General features: G+C 42.3%; 1 protein-coding gene across 2 annotated transcripts in view; it reads right to left on the bottom strand.

Annotated features, from left to right (window-relative positions):
* The window catches only part of LAPTM4B (lysosomal protein transmembrane 4 beta), a 59389-nt gene extending 37082 nt beyond the window's left edge, over positions 1-22307 (bottom strand). For both annotated transcript variants that reach the window (XM_053963739.1, XM_053963749.1), the window contains exons 1-2: positions 22156-22307; positions 4385-4496 (exon numbers count right to left, since the gene is read on the bottom strand). In XM_053963739.1, the coding sequence (XP_053819714.1) occupies positions 4385-4496; positions 22156-22251 (208 nt within the window). In that variant the 5' untranslated portion in view covers positions 22252-22307. The remainder of the gene's footprint in view (positions 1-4384; positions 4497-22155) is intronic.
* Between the last annotated feature and the right edge of the window lie 741 nt (positions 22308-23048).

Genomic DNA, 23048 nt, shown 5'->3' with positions numbered 1-23048 from the left:
GTCACAGGTTCCACTTTGCTGGTGACTGTGGCAGTACTGGTTCAGAGCCAGAGCCCAGCAAACTGTGATGAACTTGACATTGAAGATCTGGTCTGACACACTCATGCTCCTGGTCTCCAGTGCCTCCCTAACTGTGCTCCATCGTGCCAAGTCCTAGTTGGCTCAAGCTAGTTCTTTCTCATTTAAGGCTTCATTGGGTTTTTTGAGCTGTGTCAGCTTCAATTAATCAGAATGAAACTAGATATGCAGCACATTAAATGAGAAACTGACAGGGGTGTGTGGGTTTTTTTCCAGCCATGCTGTGCTTTCTATGGCATTCATAGCTAGAAGGGCTGTATTTGGACTGCTGAAGGGATTATCCAGCCTATTTGTCCTAGATGGATTTTTGAGCTTTCTCCTTGGGTTTAAAGAAACCAGTTGAGTTTTTCTCTCCTTGGGTTTAAAGAAAGCAGTTGAGTTTTTTCAATTCTTATACCTTGCAGTGAGATCCTACTTTCCTGCCTCTTTGGAGAGAAGATGTTGCTGGGGCTGGGCAGAGCTCCTGTCACGGGGTACTTGTGTGCACAGCAAGGTGCAGCTCAAGCTCCCTCAAGTCACCTCAAAAGTATTTCCTTGCCTTCCCCTCTCCTCTTGCAGAGGAGGCTGATGGTGGGTGCTGCAGGGACAGAGAGGAGCAGCCAGCAAGACCAGTCCCTGAGCCAGGACTTGTGTGGTAATGAAGACCTGAAATCCTCATCACCTGCCCCAGCCCCGGAGTTAATCGCTGGCCCTCAGCTTTGACAGCAGGGGCCAGAAAGCTGCTGATCAGCAGCCTGCAATCCTCAGGCAATTTCTCCACTCTCCCAGTCTTATTTATCCAAGAGCCTCCTGACTGCCAGCTAAGGATTACTGCCTTGCTCTCTCCTCCAGGCTGCTTGTGCAAGCTTGATGCCACTGCTGCCAGCCACCATGCAGCCTCCTGGGTCACAACCTGCACAGCAGCAGCATTTTCTTCCTGGGAAAGACAGGAGTGCAATGAGAAGAAAAGAGTATTCTGCACCTTTGAGCGCAGCACATTTATTCCAGAGTATAAAATTAAGAGGGGAAGATGCTGCCCTGAATATCCTATACTGGGAAGGGATCTAGTTTTTTGCCCCTCCCTATATGTGGGACTAGTGCTACATAGGAGGTGTTGATGGACTGGGACAGGAATGTACCTACTCCACCACTTCCATTTATCCCCCAGCAGATGTCTAAGCCTGCTGTCTGTAGATTTCTTTATAATTTTTTTCTATTTGAATTAATATTTTTATGTCCTGGGTGCATGTCATATTCAGCAGAAAGACCCTCACATTATTCTCCCCTGTCCTGAGATGTCTGCTTGTCCTGTCTGCCCATCCCAGGGCAGGGACATGGGCAGATTTTGACCTAAGTTGCTGATGTCGGTGTCAAAGTTCCCCTCAGTTGCTGCAGGGCATGCAGAGTATTTCAATCCTTGTTGTCATGTGGCCTGTGAAGTATCACACACACATCTCTGACACTATGACAGCAGTAAATAAAACCAAGCAACACCCATTGCTTGTTTGGGCTGTTGACATGTCAGGATGATGATCTGTGTGTCTGAAGAAGCTGAACAGAAGGCTCAGGCAAAACCTTCTGGGAAGTCAAAATGAATTATAGGGCTTTTCCATCTCCTGCTCTGTGATTATTAGTCTTTTAACAGCAACAGTATTACATTGAGCAGCTCACACATTTCTAATTTTCCCTAGTCCACTAGTCCAGCTTCTAAGCTCCCTCAGGAAATAATAAAAAAAAAAAGATGAGACTAAATGGGCTCAGCTGAATGTCCAGCACAGGAGGAAGCCCAGCATTTTACCAGGTTCTGAGATGTACATCTTGGAGAGCCACACAAGGCACGCAAACTGGTGTCTTCCAGTACCTCCCTCTGCCACATGGTTAAGTCTTGGCAGACTTTCTTCCCCTTGCTTCCTTTTCTAGAATAGAAGGGAAAATAAATAGCCTAGAACTTTTTTTCTAAGTGTTCAGGTAAATCCTTTCTCTGACTAATCAAACAGGTACTTTGGAGCCTCTGGTAATGCCCTTGGAACCACACTAAATCCTGGAATTAGAACTGATGTTGCTCTGGAATTTTCAGGCAGTTTGCACTAGACTGGCTGTGGCTCTGCAGGTGGCAGGAATTTTTCACACTGCTGGAACAGAAAATTGAGAATTCTCCATAAACCAGACACAGCTAGAAACAAACCTGAATACAAATATTGGGAGAGTCCTGGTTTCTTGGAAGTCAAGGGAAACCTGTCATTAAATTCATTTGACTAGTGTAACATAGCTGATAAGTTTTTTCCAGATTATGTTTTCAGATCTCTTATGAGGGATCCTCTTACAGGAGAGAAAGGGAGTGACAAATTTTACATGTAAACTCTGTGTCTGCACTTTTTTGTTGTTTGCTATTGATAGGAGCATCAATAGGAATGAGAATAATGGCTATTAGTGTTTATGTCATTATCATTTGTCAACAGAAGTACATACAGATAATAACTTTGGGGCCCTCTTTAGCATAAAAATTAGATATCTTCCTGTATTTCATATACATGGTTTCAGTGCAGCTAACCTGAAAAACACTTTTTCAAACAAGATAAATGAAAGTAGGAAAAGAGAAGAGTATGTGGAAGTTTTTCTGATGATTTATCTCATAATAAAACATTTCATTACATTTGAAAAAATATAGTCATGCTTAAATAATAGAAGAAAGAAATTATCTCCTGCCAGCTATTTCCAGTAACCATAAAAGTCAGTAGTTTGACTCAACTGCCTTTACTCAGTAAGGGACCAAACCAGAGGGAGTCAAAGAATTAAAGGAGACATTAATTCAAGTGTTCATTTGTAATTTAACTGCCTGTGAAATGTTCCCTTTACCAAATGGAAATTAGGTTGCTTGGCCCATAAGCCATCCTTTCACAGTCTTGCAGGATTCACTTCAGAAGCCTTGATAAAAATATACAGAAAATACAATTTTCAAGTGTAGATGGAAATCCCCAATGTACTTTATCTGACAGCTACTGCATTACAAAACAGAATTACAATTTTAAAGCCTTGGGCACTGGCAGGCCTCTGATGTCCGCTATATAAAACCGCACTGACAGACAGTTATTACCAAGGTTAATCTCTGAGAATTAGGACAAGGCAGTCAGTTTTAATATGTCAGAATCAGCTAGGAGCCCATCTGTATCTACTATGGTCCTTACTTTCTTAAATCCAGTTATATAAAAAGATTTTTAGTCGGAAGTTGTAGGTGGTTTTTCAATGAAGACACAATAAAGTACCAGTCACCCCTTATCATTAATTCAGTGTAAACCCTCAAAGCATATTTGCATTAAAGACCTTGTGGAAATAAGCATCCCTTAAATGATAGCCAGCATCTCTGACACAACAATGGGCATTTTTTTTCCTCATGTGTGGGGCTATTGCTTCTCCTACAGATATTTTTATTGACTTCAGTAGGAATGAGGAAAGGACTTAGAGCCTTTAACTGTAGATGGGGGGATTCTGAGCAGAAAGACGCCAGTGTGATTAGAAACAAACCTTGTTTCAGACTACTATGAGAAATGTTGAATGTAACCATCTTGTGAGCAGAAATGAAAATAAACAGACATTTTTATCAAAAACACATTGAGGGAAAACTTTACTAGATATGAATTAAACAGTTAAATCAACAAACCACCAAATAATTTGAAAAAGTTATGGAACAAGGAAACATTTCCAAAGGACAGGAGGTTTTGTAGGAGACAATAAATGGCCTAGCTTACCCTTCTCTGAAATGATATTGAAGATTTTCTATGATGCCTTTCAGTCACAGAAGGAATTGCTCTGTGTTATTGCTAATATGCCTGTGACTGTACAGTTGATATTTGTATTTGCATCGATTCGAGCAGGTTTGTGCAAGTCATGCCACATGCACGGGGTGCATGAACACATCCAGCACGAACGAACGCACTCAGCTGTCTGAAGAGCAGCAGCTCCTGTGCATGTGCAGGCACTCGGGATGTGGTGCTGCGACATGCAGAGACTCCATATCTCCCTCTGGCCTGCAAAATTCCTCCAGGGCTTTCAGCACCATGCTCAGCGATACATCTCCCTGCCAAGGCTCTGCTTCTGCCAAGCCAGGACACAGCAGAGCAGATGGATTGATTACTAATGGGTAGGTGGCAGATAAGGTTACTACTAGGAAACAAGTTTGAACTGTGTCATGACACCTTTCACAATAAAAATGCATCTGTCCGATACACAGGTGAAGCGATAATTAAAAGGACAGTAATTACTGAAATGATAGGACAGTTACATAAATGCTGGAGTAATGAATGCTAATAATTAGGGAATTTGTACTTACTGGCATCATCCATAAATTCAAATTCACCCCCTAATTCAGCACTAGTCAGGTGGTACTGGTCAGGATCAGTCAGGGCACTCAGCAGAATCAGCAAGACCACTGAATTTATAATCTACAGAGAGGAAAAAGGGAAAGGATCAGTGAAAATAATCCACGAAAAACCTCTGGGCAGCTCATGCCCACCATATTTCACACCAACTATGACAGAGACTGTTTTCCAACAGTACAACTATAGTATTTAACTAACACTGCAATTAATTACTCTAAGTTGGTGTAAGCAGGACTTACTTCTTCTCTAAGATGTAGATTACCTCTTTTAATTCCAACTCGATTCCACAGCAGAAACGTTACCGCTGCTCTTTCAGACTATAAACCACGTTACCACATCCACCAGTCATTTTGAGATTATTACAAATGGGTGCTATAATCAAGAACTATCAGCATGGCAGAACTAGAATTGGGGGCAGACCCTGCAAAATTGCTAGATGATCAAAGAGGAGCTCAATTACTGGAAAGGGCTGTGTTTTCAGAGGCCATGAGTGAGGCACTGGTTTGGGTGAGCTGCTAAATGAGGAGGCCTGGGAGGGTGGGAGGAGGTGGCAATGTGAGCCCCATGTCTGAGGTTCACATTCCTGTGTCACATGGGACAGATGGACATTCACAACCACCAAGGCCTTGGCTATGAAATGCAGTAAGTAAATTAAACGCCAAGAATATCAAGTGATCCAGTAGAAGCGGATTGTCAAGTATCAGCTATGAACGGATTGGAGAGGTAGCCAAGAGCTGTATTTTAAAACAAATCTGAACAAAATGCTCATATTGCTTTGAAGTGAAGAGAGCTAATTGCAGAAAAGAAGATTGTTCAGCATGAAATAATGCAGCCAGGCTAAAAGCTTATTCTACAGAACTAGGAAGATAACTGGTGAAGAAGAAAATGGAAAGAAGAAAGCTGAAAAGAATACACTTAGAAAGATGGATTTTATTGCTTTGGTTCTCACTTCAAAGTCATCCTAATCTGATCACAGGTTACTAATAGCAACAAGAAGGTGTAGGTGTAACACAGGTTATTTCAAGATACAACAGACTAGAGAATTTCTCAGGTAAGATAAATCCTTTTTGATAGGTAAATTCCATCAAGCCAAGCAGATACCAGATCTGTTAGCAATCTTTGAAAACTGCTGAGAATAGATTGACTTAACAAGACAAGAGCAAGCACAGTTAATGCATTTTCAAAGCAGGAAGGTCATGTAATGAATTTCTAGATAGACTGTGAGAACAAAATAAGAACACATCATCAAGCAGTCTCCCCATTAATACTTCAAATTTGTATGGTGACAAGTAACAATCACCATGGGCTTGTCAAGGACAAACTGCAAGTAATTTCTCTTATTTTCCTTCACTGATGAGTAAGAGGCCTCATGGACAGGGCAGAAGCTGTAGAGAACATCTCTGCATCTTAGCACACCTTTTGACATTATGAGATTCTCACAAATGAGCAAGGAAAACCTGGTTTGGTTGAATGTGCAGGAAGGTGAATGCACTGCCAGTTGGATAACTGTACTGAAAGAACAGCTGTCACAGATTTAAAGATTCACAGCCAGCAAAGAAGATATATTGATTAGGGTTTTCCAGTATCATTGAGAGACTTGTTATTTTAAGTAACTTGTAACCTCTACATTTCTCTAATTTGCAGATGATGCCAAGTTGTAAGCACTCTGTGAAATAAGATTAAAATTATTTTGACAAACTAGAGCAAAATTCAGACAACAGAGCACAATTCAGCACCAAAAAGCATAGAGAAACACATTTGTGAAGAACTTCAGAAGAACGTGAGACAAAAAAACCAAGTAAGTGACAGCTGCTCAGAAAGGAGTCTTGAGTATGACAGTGAATTAACTGAACACGACTCAGTGGAATCCCATAAGCTCATTTTATGGCTACATCGTGCTGGGCAGTGCTGCAGAAACCTGGGCATTAGAGGCATAAACCATCCTCCCACTTGTCCTCCATGGGCCTCTGCAGAAAGGGTTCAAAGTCCTTCTAAAATGTACAAGGAAAAACCCTGGGGAGGATCCTGCATCAGAACAGAGGGTAGTGAGACATCTGAAATGTAGGACAGATAGGGAATAAACTGAGGTTGCTTAGCAAGGAAAAGGTAGGGGGAGGTGCTCTCAGTCTTTTATGAGCAGAAAGGCGGGGGAAAAGAATGAGGCAACAGACCTTCCTCCAGATCCACTGGGTAAACAGATCTGAATTATAGCAAAAGAAAACTTAAATTAAACAGCATGGTAAACAATCAGAAAAGAAGCAGATAGAGATTGTCTGGAGGGGGTTAGAGATGATCATTACTGCATTTTTACATAGAATAGTTAAATAGCTTTTTGTTGGGAACGCTGTAGCATCATCTTGTCTTGGCTTTCTCTTGGTTTTGAATCAGGTAACTATCAAAATTCAAAGTTACGTTCCATAAATCTTACTGGGTTTTAACATTATGTATAACTCCATATCACAACCTAGTTCTTGTTTTATACTCCTTTGTGGAAAGCTAGAAGATATAAACCAGTAATAAATATATTACTTAAGAAGATTACTCAAAATGTCCAAGCAATCAGAAACTATAAATGTAGAGTGTTGCTATTTTAAAGACTTTTTTTTTGGGTACAGATATAGCCACTAAAATTCATAAAATACTGAACCTATGCACTCTACTTTCTCCTTATGGATGTGTCCTGATTCAGATTATGTGACTGTCAGCATTGCCTTAAATTCTGTATAAGACATAGATTGCGTTTGCCTGATCTGAAGTCTGCTGCAGTCAGTAGGATTCTCTCTAATGCTCTTTAGTGCATCACTTTTCTGCTCTATCAGTTTGTTCTCTTGAGATCCTCATAATCATCTGAGCACTTTCCAGCTGTGCTGTCAGCAGTGCAAGTGAAATACACCACGTGTTTGTTTGCTCCCTCTTTCTCCCAAAATGTGTGCACAGTTGGCTGTATTGTGTTCATTAGGGTTTTCCTTTTGTTTTGGAAGTGATGTGACTGTTGAATTTTGAAAAATGCTGTGATGCAAAAAATTCTGTGTGTCTAAAAACTTACTGATATAATGTTTTCCAAGGACACACAATCAAGGACAAGAGCATAAAAAGTTATTCCCTGTTGGTAAATGCAGTTGGTATGAGAGTTGAAATCTCCATTCCAGGAAAAGCAAAAGAGATTCTTTTGATAGGGCCAAAATTTCCTTCAAGGTGTTTTACATTTCATTTCTTCAGCAACAAATAGTGTAACAACCATTAGCATTGCTAAGAAAGCATTTAAATTATGCAAAGTTTCAGGAAGCCACTAAACCCTGTACCTTCCCAGTGAGACACGCTGTCCTTTCATGAATGGAGAAACTGAAAGGTGTCCACGGCCATACAGCAGTGGGGTTGCAGCAGGATGCTCTCCCTGGAATGGGGTAAAATATCTTGAACAGTGTCCTCTTTGCAAAGCTATCAGTGGTAAACAAAAAAGGGGCATTCATGCTGCCTTTGGTGTTGAACAATGGCTGAAGCCAAGTGTGACTCAATCCCGAAGTTAAACATTCTGATAGTGAGATGAAAATGTAAAATACCTGGTAAAATACATGGATAAAGGAACAAACAAGTGACACTGCTGATAGTTTATCTGAAGCTGCTGAGCTGACACAGCTGGCCTGGAGACATAATGGCTGACAGACAATCACCCAGTCCCAAACTTGAACAGCACCCCTTCCTGGAGTGCATGTGTGGGGACTTCTCCCTTGAGTGGGGGTGCCCTTCAAGGTTACCTTTCAAGGCTGAATGAAAGAAACGGGCTCTTGGTCACTGATATCGGTAACATGGTCTGTTAATAATAATTAAATATAAATTAATAATTTTTTTTGCTAGCTTTAATCAAATTACTTCACTATTGCTTCATGGTGTACTATAATTGTTGTTATAGTTCCTATATTGTGTAGTAAATAATTCTCATTTAGACAGTTTTTTGTAATCGTTATCATAATAAAAAAATATGTATATTTATTTAAATATATCTGATTTGCTGTTCTTTATCCTGTGGGACAATGTTGTATAAAGATTCAATTATACCTATATAATCCTTTAGACCTAAACTGTTGACAAAGTCTAGGGTTAAGACCAGATCCAGCCATACCCAGACTCCTCTATGAGGAGTTTAAAAAGCAAGGGGATCCTTTCTACACCCTGTGACTCAACAGGAGGATTTCTTTAATAAACTTTTTCTGAAGCTCCCACTCTGCCCATGACAGGTATTCAATAAGAATAAAATGCAAGACTTTGCACTATCAAGTCAGAACCGTGGCCACTGGGTCCTACAGCTGATTGCAGCCCCAGTGCTGCCAGGGCTCAGGAGAGGAGCTCCAGAGACACTCACGGGTCTTATTTGACCTCCACAGCCCCAACCTGGGCCTCTCCACACCCCTGCCCATGGCCCAGGACCTCATGCAGGTCAGCCTGGGGTCATCAGTCTCTGTCCCAGTGGTACAACATGACGCCAGTCTCCAGCCATGTTTCCTGGGTGGACCCTGTAAAGGCATGTTGCAGCTTGTCTTCAGTTGTGTCCCTGGTCCCAGCTCTCTTTGCTTTTGGTTGGCCCTCCTGGTTTATCACCTGTCCTGCTGGGGCTGTTGGTGAACCCCATGATCAGCCCCAGTTCTGCTTCTGGGCTCAGTCCCTGCAGGATGGTGTTCAGAATGCCCTAATAACACACTGGACAAAGAACCTACAGAAAGTCCTAAAAATGCCCAGCTGTGCCCTTATTCTGATATGGAAATAAAATAATATTTTTTTTAAAATCCCAAAATCTTACTTCTCTGGCAGCCAGATGGAATTATGTCCACTTTTTTAATCAATGAAGGGGAGGAAAGTAACAGCTTTATAGAGACCACAGACTGTATGAAGCCAAGGGGAAAGAGGAAACATTATGGAAGAGACATCCAGATATTAGAGCAGTAACTGGAGCTCCTGCTGTGGGCTTACAAACCATAATTTCAGACTTGAGTAGAAGACACTTTAAACTGTAACAGCTGTGTGAGGAAGATGCATGCAGGCATGAGCAAGACAGGCAGCGGGTGATGAGACTGGCACTGACCACCAGCCACTGACGCTGCTTCCACCTGCACTGTGGTAAAGAACCAGCAGCTTAAGCACAATGTGAGGCAGTTCTGCAGGAGAGCATGTCCAGTGTTTAGGATGCAAGATCACAACCTCGTGTCTTCCACTGGCAGCATCCAGCAATTAGAAACTATAAACTAAAATTTCAGACTTCTACTGTCAATAAGTCACCTTTTTTCCATGTCATTACAGAGGTCAGCAGTGAACCATGGGAATAAAATGCACTGCAGCAACAGGTGATCAGAAAACAAATATCACTATAATTTCAGACCTTTTGTAGAAGTGCAGCTGCATGGTATCTATCCCAGCTTATCTAAAATAAAATTAGCTCCAGTAGCTCCTAAGAGCATGCCATTAACACCAATCTACTGATGATCCCTAACTCAAGCAGACAGAGAAATGCTTTTGCCAGCAAGTTACATAAATGTCAGTAAACACTGAAAGAATTGCCAGGAGTTACAATGGCTTTCAGTCAAGAGTCAAAATAAAATAACTTTGTTAAAGGAGTTCAGAAGAGGAAATATTATGCTCACTTTAAATCAATACACTGCATTAAAAATAGAGTAATGTTTCTATTGAAGTCTACAGGTTCCCCTCTACAAATATTCTACTATAGCTCTCCCAAGACTTTGTAATGTACTGAAGAGAGATACCTATAGTCACAGGAAAAAAAGAGCCCCCTCCCCCAAGCTTTTTTTCTATTGAGGGTTCAATTTATAACTGAATCCATGCATTCTGAGTGTTATGGGTGGTGAAAGATGTTCGTACTGTTTTAATTCTGTGACTGTTTTCAGCCTCACTGAACTCAAGAGAGATCCACTTAAGCACTCTCCTTAAATCTCAGCATTGGTGGAGAACTAACTCCCTGCCTGTGCCCCTTTTCACAGTTCCAGGGATGGTTTCATGACGCTCTGAAGCCCTGTAATATGTAGGAACTGGCACACGGAGTTCTAGCATATTTTTGGTATCCCACAAAACTGGTATGGTTTAGTTTGTTGTCCCCTCCACAGATACTAAGGAAGCAAATTGCCAAGGACATTGATTTTAGTAGTAAGAAATCCTAAACATTTTTAGTAAAACTTAAGAAAATCTCAAGCAAAACCCATGTACCCTCTCCTCTGTTTGTCTCCAAAAAACTCAAGGCAATTTTATGAATCTAGGTACCTGTTCTCTACAGAAATGATAGAAACAAAACATCAGTCTTAAACTACTTTTGCTCCTTGATACTAAACAGAAGAGTATTTTCTAGCACTTGGATATTTGAAGTCAGTATCACTATGAGAAAAGTAAGAATTAATGGAAAATGTCTATTTAAGTATCTCAATGTCTAATTCTCCCTATCTACCTTTCCTTTTTCACTAGGCATGTTCTTTGCATATTTTCTTCTTCATTTTTTCTTTAGGCATAGAAGATATTAATAAAAGCAAGAACACTTTTATTCATCAAAAGGACAAAATAACTCTACAAGGAAAAAAAATATCAGGTTCAGGATTTAACTAGCTCATGATAGATTTACACTATCTGGGGTGCCTTTCCCAAACTTCTCTGTTAGTGTAGATAATGAATTAAGGTTTATTGCCCCATATAGGAAGATTTTTCTGTCTATTCTCTGTCTCCCTGTTAGGCGAAGTTTTGTGTTTGTTAGTGTTCATTGGGGGCTTTTTCTGAACTCTGACTGAAGAAGAAACAAGGAGGCAATTTTATCAATAAAGGTTTTAATCTGAGTGCTGTGAAGAGCAGGCAAATAGCACATAAGAAACAAGATGTCCCTTCTGCGTACCCAAGTTTCTTGACAAGTCTCACAGCAGTGATTCAATCTCTTTCCCTCTGGGGGCACAGGAGCTACATCTGAGCACACCACAGCCACTGGTGTGAACTCCGGGAATGGAGGAGCAGGAGAACCCTGGCTGTCAGAGTAGACACCTCTCTCATTTTTTCTGCTGTGTAAGCCTTTCTGCCCCATGCTAATGAAAATGTGTCAATGTTCCAGTGCTTGGGGACAAGCTGCAGATGTGTTAGTGATGCACAACTTAATGAGTGGTCCAAGTTAGAAACCCAGACACCCTCAATTATCTTCTCATCCAATGGAGCAAAACAGCCTGAACAGAAACAGAAAGAGGGACACTTGAACTTGGGTTAAAAGGGAATCCTTTACTCTTTTGACCAGTGAATCACATTATCAGGCATTATTACTGAAGCCTAAAGTTTGAAGGAATTCAGAAAAGGATGAGATATTTATTAAGGAAATGCAAGTGTTTAGTCATATCATAAAAGATCGTAGAAACAAAATATAAGCCTTCCTGCTTCAGGTGACTGCCCAACCTTAACATTACAGGATAATAAAAGAAAATGTTGTCCCTGAACAAGTTGTTCTTTCTCCCTGCATGGTTTCAAGTTTTTATATACTTTAATTTGGAGAAGATGGGTTAGAGTCTGCAATTCTTGTCACTATTTTTCCATGCCACTTATGAGAAGGCAAAGAATCATTCAGGTGGGCTCAGACTAGCACATTACAAAGTCCATATTATTGAGAGCATATAATAGAAAGCTGCATTAAATATTTCAATCAGACTTTATACATAATTTCAGCTTTGATTGCTATGACACTAAACTCTGAACTTTAAAGACTATGTTGATTAAACTGATATAGGAAGTCCAGAATAATTTACCAGCACTCTTCTATAGAAATGACTCAATTATTACCTGCTGCCAGCCTTTTAACAGGCTTAAAGCCCAAACTGCAAGAGGTCTGTTATTAGTGAAATATGGTAATGGTTAAATTTATTTTAAATAAATAGATGGAGAGATTGTGCAATATGCACAGGAGAGGTTTCTACCTCCCTAGAGACAGAGTTTAGTTTGTTATATACTTGTGAGAGACTGAAATGTTATGGTTTGTGGCTTAAATATTGTTATGAAGGACTTTTTGCCCATTAGGGCAAAGCTGTATAAAGAAACTGCAACCACCAAAGCCCTCCCCTCCCTGAAAATGCCTCAGGAGGGGAACTTGGGACTGTGAGTTAAGCTGCCTAAGAGAACTTGAGATAAGATAAAGGTGACACTATTGTTCAATCATCTCGGGTCTAGGGAGAAGGAGACAAGACTGAGGGAGAATGAAGTATCGCCCAGAAAGCCAAACCCAGCAGCTGTCCTGAAAATCAGCTCTGGCTGGCTTTGAGGCGGGGGAGGCCATAGCCCACAGACTCATCTGCTGAGTTTGCACAGATTCCCCCCCAACCAAGGGGGCAGGAGGAGAGTTTTGTGTGAACACAAAACAGTGAACACCCATCCTCCCTTACACCAACCGGCTCAGGTGTGAAACCCCCAACCCCACAGGCCACATCCACGGGACATTCACATGAGAGGCAGCTGAGGGGGTGCCATAATCCATCAAAGACACCCCCAAAGTGCTCCCCAGACTTATTCCTGAGGCCTTGCACCCGAGCACTGCACATGATGCAACTGCTCCAGGGTCTGCTCCAGAGTCTGTTGCAAGAGACTGTGTCAAACTTGTTCCCGCAGGGGAGGTTCCTGGGCATTCCCAGCTGGCCTGAGTGCATATTAATCCATTGAACTCGGTGTTTTGCAGGACCCTCACCTCCAAGAAGACCCGAAGAACAGGATCAATAGGACACCTTCAGGATCCATGGAGTGGTGATATTTTCTACTTAATCTGTCTCTCTGTCATGCTCTTCTTCTCCCTCCTCCTTTTTCTATTTCCTTCTATCTCTTTCTACCTCCCATTTGCTGTTAAATAAAATCCATACTACTGACTTTGGCATGTGGTCTTGCTTGCACCTTAATTTGGGCAGAGACATTTCTTTGACAATTTTAATAACTGTATCATAACATTATTTAATCTTAGTCCTTCTCTGGTTTAAGGAAATAAACTATTTGTATACAAATTTATCAGTGGTCTTTGTTACTTTTCCCTCGTATTTAAAGGAAGTTTAACCTGTATCTAAGGAAAGTCCTGAAAATGATTGCTGAGGTCTTCTGCCCAGCAAGACCTCTAGGGAAATATTTATGGAGAAATATAAACACATATACAATTATATCATTACCAGATCACTCACAATTTCTCCTAAAGGTCATCTTGGTTCAGGATGCAGTGGAGAACTAGCAAAGAATTGGTATGCAATAAAACCTTATTAGAAAAAGGGTTATTCAACTGGTATTTCTTTGGTTTCTGCATTTGTCCTTGACTTCCAAAAATGCATGTTTGAGCCTCACAGGTGACTGTGAAAGCTTGAGGGCAGACCTGCTAAAGTGTGACTGTGATGTAAATTGTGGCAGCTCCCACAGATCTAGACTTTTGTGTGGACTTGTGCCAGAGGATGGGCCAGGCAGCACCATTGCAGCTGCTTACCTGGGCTGGACTGTCCAGGTACCCACTGGCCCTGGCCAGCACATTGTGTGACCTTCAGCCACTGCAGCCCACAGCGCTGTCCGTGCTCAGAGTCCCCTCCACCCTCCTTGGACCTGGCCACTGCACTGCTGAGAGGACTCTGCTCTGCTTTTGAGAGCAGGGCACATACAACCACTTCATTAAAAAAACAACCTCACAAAAACCAACACCAAAACACACCAAATCTTTGATCCATTATTCTTATGTAGCCACCACTGGCAATATCCACAGAAGCCATACAAGTGACTGCACCCTTGAAGCACTCTGCAGCCCAAGGCAGGGATTTAGTTATTCAAAGAAGTGGAAGCATGGTACAGTACAGATAATTACTGAAATAGTAAAGAACACGATCACATGTATCCTGTCTGGATGGCTGGCCACAGCTGTTTCACTGTTGGGAAATGCATCTCTCCAAGGTGAAAATCTCCCACAAACCTGCGTTTCTGCCAAAAGCATTTGTCCTGTCTGTTTTAAGCAGCTTAATACATCTCTGGATAGAACAAGACTTTGCCAGCAACAAAATGAAAAGCAGTCACAGCACTCTCAAAACCCCTTTCAGGGCTGAGTAGCAGGATGACAATAGTTAGAGCTTACTGCAGACACCTGAAAAAGAGCTGACCCACAGGAGGTCCAGGAACAGTGTGCTAAACTCAAGTCCATATTAATTCTTCAGGGGTGTGTCCCTGGCAATTCACCTCACATTGACCAAGAGCACTCTCTCACATCTTCAGACACAAGTGTGGGTTTTTGCTTTTCATTCTGCTGTTTGGAGATTTGGGACTTTAAACCTCCAGCCCTGTTTGAGAACAGCACAGAAATCACCCTGCACATCTTCAAGCCTCAGCCATTTTAAACTTCCAGAGTTTTACAGTCAAGGCACAAGCCTCACAATAAAACAAGAGAGAAAGAAAGCAATCAAGGAAATTAATTCCTGGCTATTTTGCAACATCCGTTCCATATGTCCAAGAATATATAAGACTAATTGCATTTTCACTGACGTCAGTGTAATCAACGATCAGTTTAGGAAGCTTAATGTGTTCTCCTCTGGCTCACTAGGAGATACATATTAACCTTCAACAGAACTTCCAAACACATTTTACTTGATTAATGTAATACCTTCTCTCCTTTCTATAAATATATTCATGATTTTTTGTATAAAAACCCAAATGTAATTATAGCATACTGAACTCTTAATGTGATTCTTTCCTTCAACAAGCATTTATGTAAACTTTGCTCCTCTTACAACCAACCATCTGTTTTGTCACTGGAGGGAATTTATTATCCAATTGAAGGCCTTAATAAGAAAAAAAAGGGTATTTTACAAAGGTTTGCAGTTTCTGAGCTGATAATTGTATTGATTACATGAGACAACTGTGCCATTATCAAGACAACTGATGCAGATTATCAGCTGTCATTGCAATGGTTACATACTCTGTGAAACACCCTACCGTGGTATTTGGGGATATAAAAAAACCTGCCTATGTTAGGGGATTAGAGCTTAAAGACATTTTCATAAATCCTTGTGTTGTGTCACAGACTAATAAACAATTCAGTAAGTCCAAGGGCTGCCCAAAAGACATTTTCAAGATATTTTATCCCTCCAATGACTTAAAAGGTTTTTACAAGAAAAAACATTTTTAATGTTTTAATGCTATACTGATGTATGACAGGGTCTGGGACAAACTAATAAAATGCTGCTTCTACTTCTTTCTGCAGCACAGGAAACACACAAATCTGGCTATTTTCACCTAGAGCAGAAAGCACAGGTAACTTGGGATATAGTGTACCAATGAACACATCCTTTGTTCAGATAACCTTTTTGGCCTGTTCAGGGTGGATTCTGTCACACACAGGTAGGCTCTTTGCAAGCTATTGTGAGCTAAGCTAGAGTGATTAGGCTCTTTGCAGGCTATTTTATTGCTTGTGCCATTTAAATTCCTCCCATGCATTCCTTTATTTTGTAATTCAACTGAAGAGGGCCTGAAGCATGAATTGGAGAAAAAAAAGATGGGATAAGGTCCTGCACTACAGAAACCAACCTGGGCCTGTGCGTAGCAGGAAAGAGTTCTTTAAGAAGTTCTCCTGATGCCACTCTTGAAGCTAATAACTGTTAAATTATTTAACAATGTATCTCTAGAGAAGTTAGAATCAGAACATGGTTATTGAGAAGGTCTTTCAGATAAGATCATTTTATTCATGCTAATGATCATTATTGGTTTTTAGTTTTTGCTATGACATACCTAAAATTCATACATATGCTTTCAGTTTGTTAAGAAAATACCATACAGGGCCTGAGCAGGTATTTGTGTGCAGAAACAGTCATTTTTCACACCCCGGTCTTGAAGATAATGAAATGGATGTGATCCAGTCCAAGAGCATATACCCTGAACCTCCTTTGACTCCAGTCTCAGCTGGATATTCAACACGTACATCAATCATCAGGGAAGCCTTTAAAAGTAAGATTAATATTCTCCTTTATTCATAATGAATTCCAAGTTTTCTCTCCATTCTCCACAATATGCATTGTGCAATATACATGTGCATAGGAAGAGTCTAATGAGTTACTTGGGAATGTTACTGGTTTTTTTCCATGATCTTGTCTTTCATCTTATGAAGTACAGACAATAGAAAAACTAATGATCATTTTATAGACATGGCCCTTGGGACATAAATATTTGATCAATTCAGCCATTTCTATTAGAAAAATTGGGAATCTCAAGTAATTCACATTATGACACCTTCACTTGCTAGTGGAGAAAATTCACCTACTGCTTACACTACATCTCCTATCAAGGGATGGGAATTAGGAATGACACTGGCATCAGCCAGCTCTTTCCCCTGAATATAGACCCAGGTTTTGGCTATGGAGGGGCAAACACCCGGTGAATCCACAGCAGGCCCCGTTCTGCAAGAATCCTTTGTGCAGGGCCAGCAGTAGTGGGCTGTCACTGGCAGTGCTGCAGGATAATCCCACCCAGCCCCCAGCTACATCCCACTGGCACCAACGGGAAGCCACATCCCTGGCTGATATGAAGGAACTGAGCCTCCAGTGAGCTGGCTACTATGATGCTTCATACAGACATAAAGTTGAAAATCCTTTCTTTTTAGCCCACTTTGTTCTGTATAAAGACAAAGCAAGCTGATTTTCTAAGTCAAACACAAGGCCTCATATCGGTAATCATGAAAATTCCCACAACCTAACGCTGAGATAACACCTCAGGCTTTCTGATTGTGCAATTTTGCTCTTTTCACAACTTCAGTTCTCCTTTCAGTTTTGAAAATCTTGTGATTCTCCCAGGTTTGAAAATAACCAAGAACTTCTCCTTAGAATTTCTTTATTTTCCCTAAAAAGGCCTGTTCAAGGGACCCTGTTTGCTGATGTGGGTAGTCTCAGGCAGTGTAAAGCTTGCAGGAGAGGGGACAGAGCAGCTTGGAAGGATGCAGTGCAGGGATATTTTGTTTACATGAGCAGTCACTGCTGATCTCTACCCCCTGCCAAGTAAGCCAAGATTACTGAAATCTTCTAACTGGTATTTAAGCACATTGCCATACATGCTGTTTTGCATGAGGCTTGAAAAATGGCAGGACATAAATGTGACCTAGCCACAAAATACATATTTTTATTCTCTTTTTGACATCAGATCAAGTGCACTCTACCAATCTTGTCAGGGTGTTCAACCTTAAATCAGTGAGGCCATAGCACATTGTGCTTTTCTTTTCCTCTACAATAGAAGTCTACTACCAGTACATTTTTTCGTCATTAGGATTCAATCATTTTATTAAAAATGACTGTGACAGAGATAGATATTAGACATGCTTTCAACAGTATATTCAGAAAAATCCAGAACTGAAATGTCACAACTAGCAATTCATGCTGAGCTTTCCACAAATAGCACCTCAAACATTTAACCTACCTCGGCGAAAAACTTTTTGGCTTGCTCTATTTATGTTCTTACTGCACATCCTTCAGTGAGAGCCACACAACTCGATAACTTGTGGTTATAAAAGGTTCTCAGCCTTCCATTAGTTTTTATTTTTAGCCCCTCACTGTCAGGACCTCAGGGAGCACAGAGGGAAGGCAGCAGCTCCCCAGGCGTGACAAGGGTGAATCCACAGCAGGCCCTGTTCTGCAAGAATCCCTTCCCAGGGCCACAGCACTGGACTGGCACTGGAGGTGTTGCAGGATCCTGGGGGACTGTGGGACCTGTGCCCAGGGCTTTGCTGCACTGAGGCAGGTAGCAGGAGGCACTGAGCACACAGAGCTCAAAAAAGAAGACTCCTTCTTTTGTTGTTTATTTTTTTTTAACTGATACCTTACAATTTCATTTTCTCCCCACCGAAGTCCATCAGAAATATCAGAATTCCTGTTATCCCAGATGGTGCCAGTGGATCCTCAGGGTGTGCAGAAACCCCACTGTCACTATCAGGAGAGTGGAAAATCCTTCCATGACACTGTCAGGATATCTGATGTTGTTCCTTCTATGTGTTTTAGACAAGGAAAGTGGAGTCCATTTCCTCAGGAAGAAGACACGCTGTGTTTATAAATGCTGTCACTGACAAGGGTGTTGTTATTCTGACTCATCAGCACTGACTGGGTCACTTGGGAACTGAAATGCCCTGACTTCAGCACTCACTGGAGTTTTTCCCCAGACTCCAGCACCCACTGGAGACCAGAACTGAAGTTGGCTCATTTCAGCATTGTCACTGTCCTGAACAGCACAGTGACAAAATTCAGCTATTGGAAGTGACTTTCTAATTTCACTTGGCTTGGTTTTTTGTTTTTTTTTTGAATACAACACTTGTAAGACTTTTATGCCCCAAAATGTTTCTGTGTGACTATTGTGACCTCTGATTTCATGTTATAATCCAGAGATATGTACAGTCCATCTCAGATAAAACCTCAAAAATTAATAACCAGCCAAACCAAACTGGTCCTGTTTTGAAATAAGCATTAACCCCCAGCCAGCCATAGTACTGACAATTTAATCCTCAGCATAATGTTTGTATTTAACACTGCAGCACGCCCTGTTAAGTTTTTCTCCCCAAGGCAGCACACTAGTTCCTGAAGTGTGGGCTATTCTATAACCCCACTAGATATTCTTTTCAGGAAATTTCCCCTGGCTGCTCCAACCTTTACAAGTTACTTTTTACACTGAAGTACCTCAGTGCTCAGTGGCAGTATGCATATTGCACTATTGTGCTATATTGCAATATCATGCAGTGGTGTGTTATATTACTCTAGATTGCAGTACCAATGGCTCTACCAGGACGAAACTACTGAAACACAAGAGCTATAGAAACATTAGTATTCTGAGATCCATTATGTTCTAAAATAAAGTTAAATATTTATTTCCCAGCTATTGACAGGTTATGAGACCATTGTGTCCGTGGCTGCTGTGCTTGTGCTGGAAAAGCTCTCTGTTCCTGCCCCTCACTTTTGTCGGAAAACTCCCTCAACAGCAGCACAGATGACTCCACGTGCACTCGGCTTCCCGCTCTCCCCACTCTTTGTAGGACTCCAAACACCCAGTTAAAACATTAAAACTAAAGAGCCCCCAGCTTATCGATGGCGGGGTGGAGTGCTGAGACACAGCGCAGATGCTGTGCCAGCACTGCTCAGCAGCAGCCCAAACACTGGTGTGTAATCAACACCTTTCCAACTCCCAATGCACAGCGTGGCACTGGGAGGGTTGCTATGGGAAGATTAATTCCATCGCAGTCGCTATTTTTTCCACATTTACTCAGACATTAAATTCTGCCTCCTGAAATTATACCAACTCAAAACTGGTTCAACATGAAAAAATGAAACATTAAAATGTTGTGTTAAAAGTCTGCCAAAACTTCTAAGCTACAGCTTTTTCCTCCTTCTGATGCTTCTACTACTGAGTAATTGTATTCATTGTCATAGAATTAATAAAACTCACACCTCACAGGTAGTGAGAAATGAAAAAGCAACAAGAAAATGATTCATTCTCTAGGTTGATGTTTTTCCTCAAGTAATTTCCTGTAAGGAATAATGGCAAAGAGTATATAGAATACATGTTGGTGTTGCAAAAACTCAGAGAGAGTTTTTGAACTTTGAAGTAACGCTCACAGGTCATGTGTGGTTTGAAGTAATGCAATTACGCAAAATACATGCAGAGAAAAAAAATGCCACCAGGACAACATCTATTTTTATGTTAGCCCTCAACAGCACACGGTAACCAAACTATAATTGTTCTTCTGAGTCAAAGAAATCCATTTGTGTATGACTTTGTCAACCAGATTTTTCAACTAGGGCCATTCATTCAAGGAGCTACTCCTTCCTTACTTTTTGTTTCCTAACATAATAGGCGATCAAAAAGGTTTAGCATTTATTATCTACATGCATCTAAATATCTAATCTTAATGAATAAATTTAAAATTCAAATACTTGCAATAGTGAAAAAAACACAGAAAGAAATGTGTACTGTATCAGTTTGAAGTAATTTAGAAATCCGCCCTGAAAAAGTTATGAAAGCAGTAGAACCAAGAGATGTAAATCAGGAAATGCCTGCTCATAGGAAAGGTAATTTAAGACCATATTTTGCAGTAAAATACTATGTGAAATTGGCCCACTGGTATTGAAATGTTTATAACAGATTAGGTAACAGTCTAAAAAGCTATCAGATTTTCTTTGTATCCAAGCCCAGATGATGCACTTCCCTCTTCCTCAAATAACTTTAGGTTCACTGAACAGCTAAAATATCTGTATCCCTGTCTCTGTGGAGCCAGTGTGAAAAGGCTTGCCTTCAGTTGAAGGCAGAAAGAAATAATAAGCCCCCTAGAAGAAATGTTCAAAAGCTTTCAGGTCATATTACAACTTAGCAAAACTTAATTGCAGCCAGGTAAAGAGAGACATCTTTTACAATACTATCAGTACAGGCTGTGGATGTTGCTATTAACTATATTTTATTAAACCAGGAGAAAGAAATGGTTCAACTAATGCACAATTTTCTCAATGGTGAAATACATATTTTACAGGTCCAGAGCTAGCCAGGGGACCCCACGAAGGCTTTTCATAACGACAACAGAACATTTTATATGATTTCTAGGAAATAAATGTCAACCTAGCTTTTGTATTACAGTGGTTGAATTTATTTAATGAGCTGTCCTACACTGGAGGCAGCCCTGCATTTTTCACTTGCTTCTGCAAGGAATTTCAGTAGCTAGCAAATAAGCCCGGGTCTAATCTGCTTCCGTCTGCAATCATTTGAAAAATGATGCTTGGCAAACAGCTCTGCACAGCCTTGCCATCAGACAGAGACTGATTCCTCACACCAAGAGACTGAGCAGTCTGAGAAGTGCATCTACGTTACCTACAGCAAACAACCAGTTCTTTTTATTCTGAAAACCCTGCGATTATGGCTGGACCAGCTCTGGGAAAACTGTTTTTCCCACACTGCAAAGGATGGGGAAACAATTGTCAGGGAGGAATTGAGAGCTTAACGCGGCTCCTCCTCACCGAGTCTTTCCCCGGGCCAAATAACTGAGCGTCAAACAGCCTTTGGTTACTGATGGTAACGCTGGTGTCCCCAGGGTAAATTCCTCACTCGTGTCCCGTAATCCTGGCAGAAGAAAGATATCTTTCTAGTACCTGCAAACTGGAAGCTTTCGGCTCCCTACCAGGCAGGCCAAAACGCTACTGCCAAACGATTACCTGCCATACAGGGGACAGCAGTGACAAGAACGCCCGATTGCTTTATGAAGCAGCGATCAGAGATGATAAAACATGATTTTCTGCACGGAGTGCCCAAGGGGCACTGGAGCTAATGCACCAGCGGGGCCCGTGTGCTGCGGTCAGCTCCAGCCTGAGACCACCCCGAAGTTTGGGGGGAAACCTTTCCCCCAGTGGTCTTCACTTATCACATTTTCAACCCTCATACAGCTTTTGGGTTGAGACCCTCCCGCGCCTGCCCGTGCCCTGTGTCTCCTGCCCGCTGCCCTGACCCCTGAACACGCACACGCTTCGTGCCCCAGTTTCGGCAGAGCCTGTGCCTGTGCCCGCCGGGATGAGCGGCGGGGAGCGCGGCGCTGCCTGCGCATTACGGTGCTCTAACAACGCGGCTCCTCCTGAAACCCGCCTGGGCTGCCCGGGCAGCCGGAGCCGCTGCGATCGGCATCCCCATCCACGGAGCAGCCCCTCGGGCTGCCCTGCAGCCGGTGCCGAGCGCCCGGAGCCAGGGGCACGCTTACCAGGTACCAGACGCCGAGGATGATGGTGCCGGTGCGGACATGGCAGCAGAGGCAGCAGCTGTTGGAGTAGAAGCGTGCCCAGGGCGAGCTCAGCATCTCGGCGGCTCCTCGGGGCTCCGCCGCTCCGCGTCTCTGTCCGCGCCGTTCCGCGGGGCGGGGCCGGGCTGGGGCCGCCCCTCCCGGCGGGCGGGACCGAGAGCACGGCCCGGCCCAGCCAGCCAGCCAGGCGGGCGGAGGGAGCTCTGCGGCCCCTGCGAGCACATGTACCCGCAGCAGCAGCGCGGAGCAGCCGCGCTGGAGCGCCGGGAGGGTTTTGGGCTGCGCAGTCCAGGGCGTTCAGCGAGCTGGCAGCCCGGCCCCAGCGCTGCCGGGCCAGGGCCGCTCCCCGCGGGATGCTCCCCGCGGGATGCTCCCTGCCGCGCCTGGAATGAGCCCGGGGAGGGCGAACCGGCTCGGCGCTTCTTTGGCAAAGCTGGTAGTTCGTCTCGCAATTTTCGAGTGTCAAAGCAGCAGAAATAAACTCAATTTCTCTATAAGGAAAGATAATATCGGAGGAGATAATGGATTGTTTTGAATTTACCCCAAATTCTGCAACCATGAACATTTGTTTTCTTTCACAGTGTCGTCCTAATCCACTCCCAAAGCGGCTGCTATTGGGGTGGCTGGAATTTCCTCGTGTAACTGATATACAAGGTAACATTAAACTCATGGCTACTACCCATAGTTAATGCCCTGACGATGGTGGGGTGTGAGGGGGACACGTATCGTTAGGAGGAAGGACCCAGTCCTGCATATTCAAGCACTGATGCAGACTTGAGCTGAATTTCCTACCAAACAGATGACTTTTCATGTTTTATTATTTGAGGCTTGTATTGTTTTCCAGATGAAATAAT

The sequence above is a fragment of the Vidua chalybeata genome, chromosome 1 (assembly GCF_026979565.1).
Source record: "Vidua chalybeata isolate OUT-0048 chromosome 1, bVidCha1 merged haplotype, whole genome shotgun sequence".
NCBI lineage: Eukaryota > Metazoa > Chordata > Aves > Passeriformes > Viduidae > Vidua > Vidua chalybeata.
This window is presented reverse-complemented; position numbering and strand designations above follow the sequence as displayed.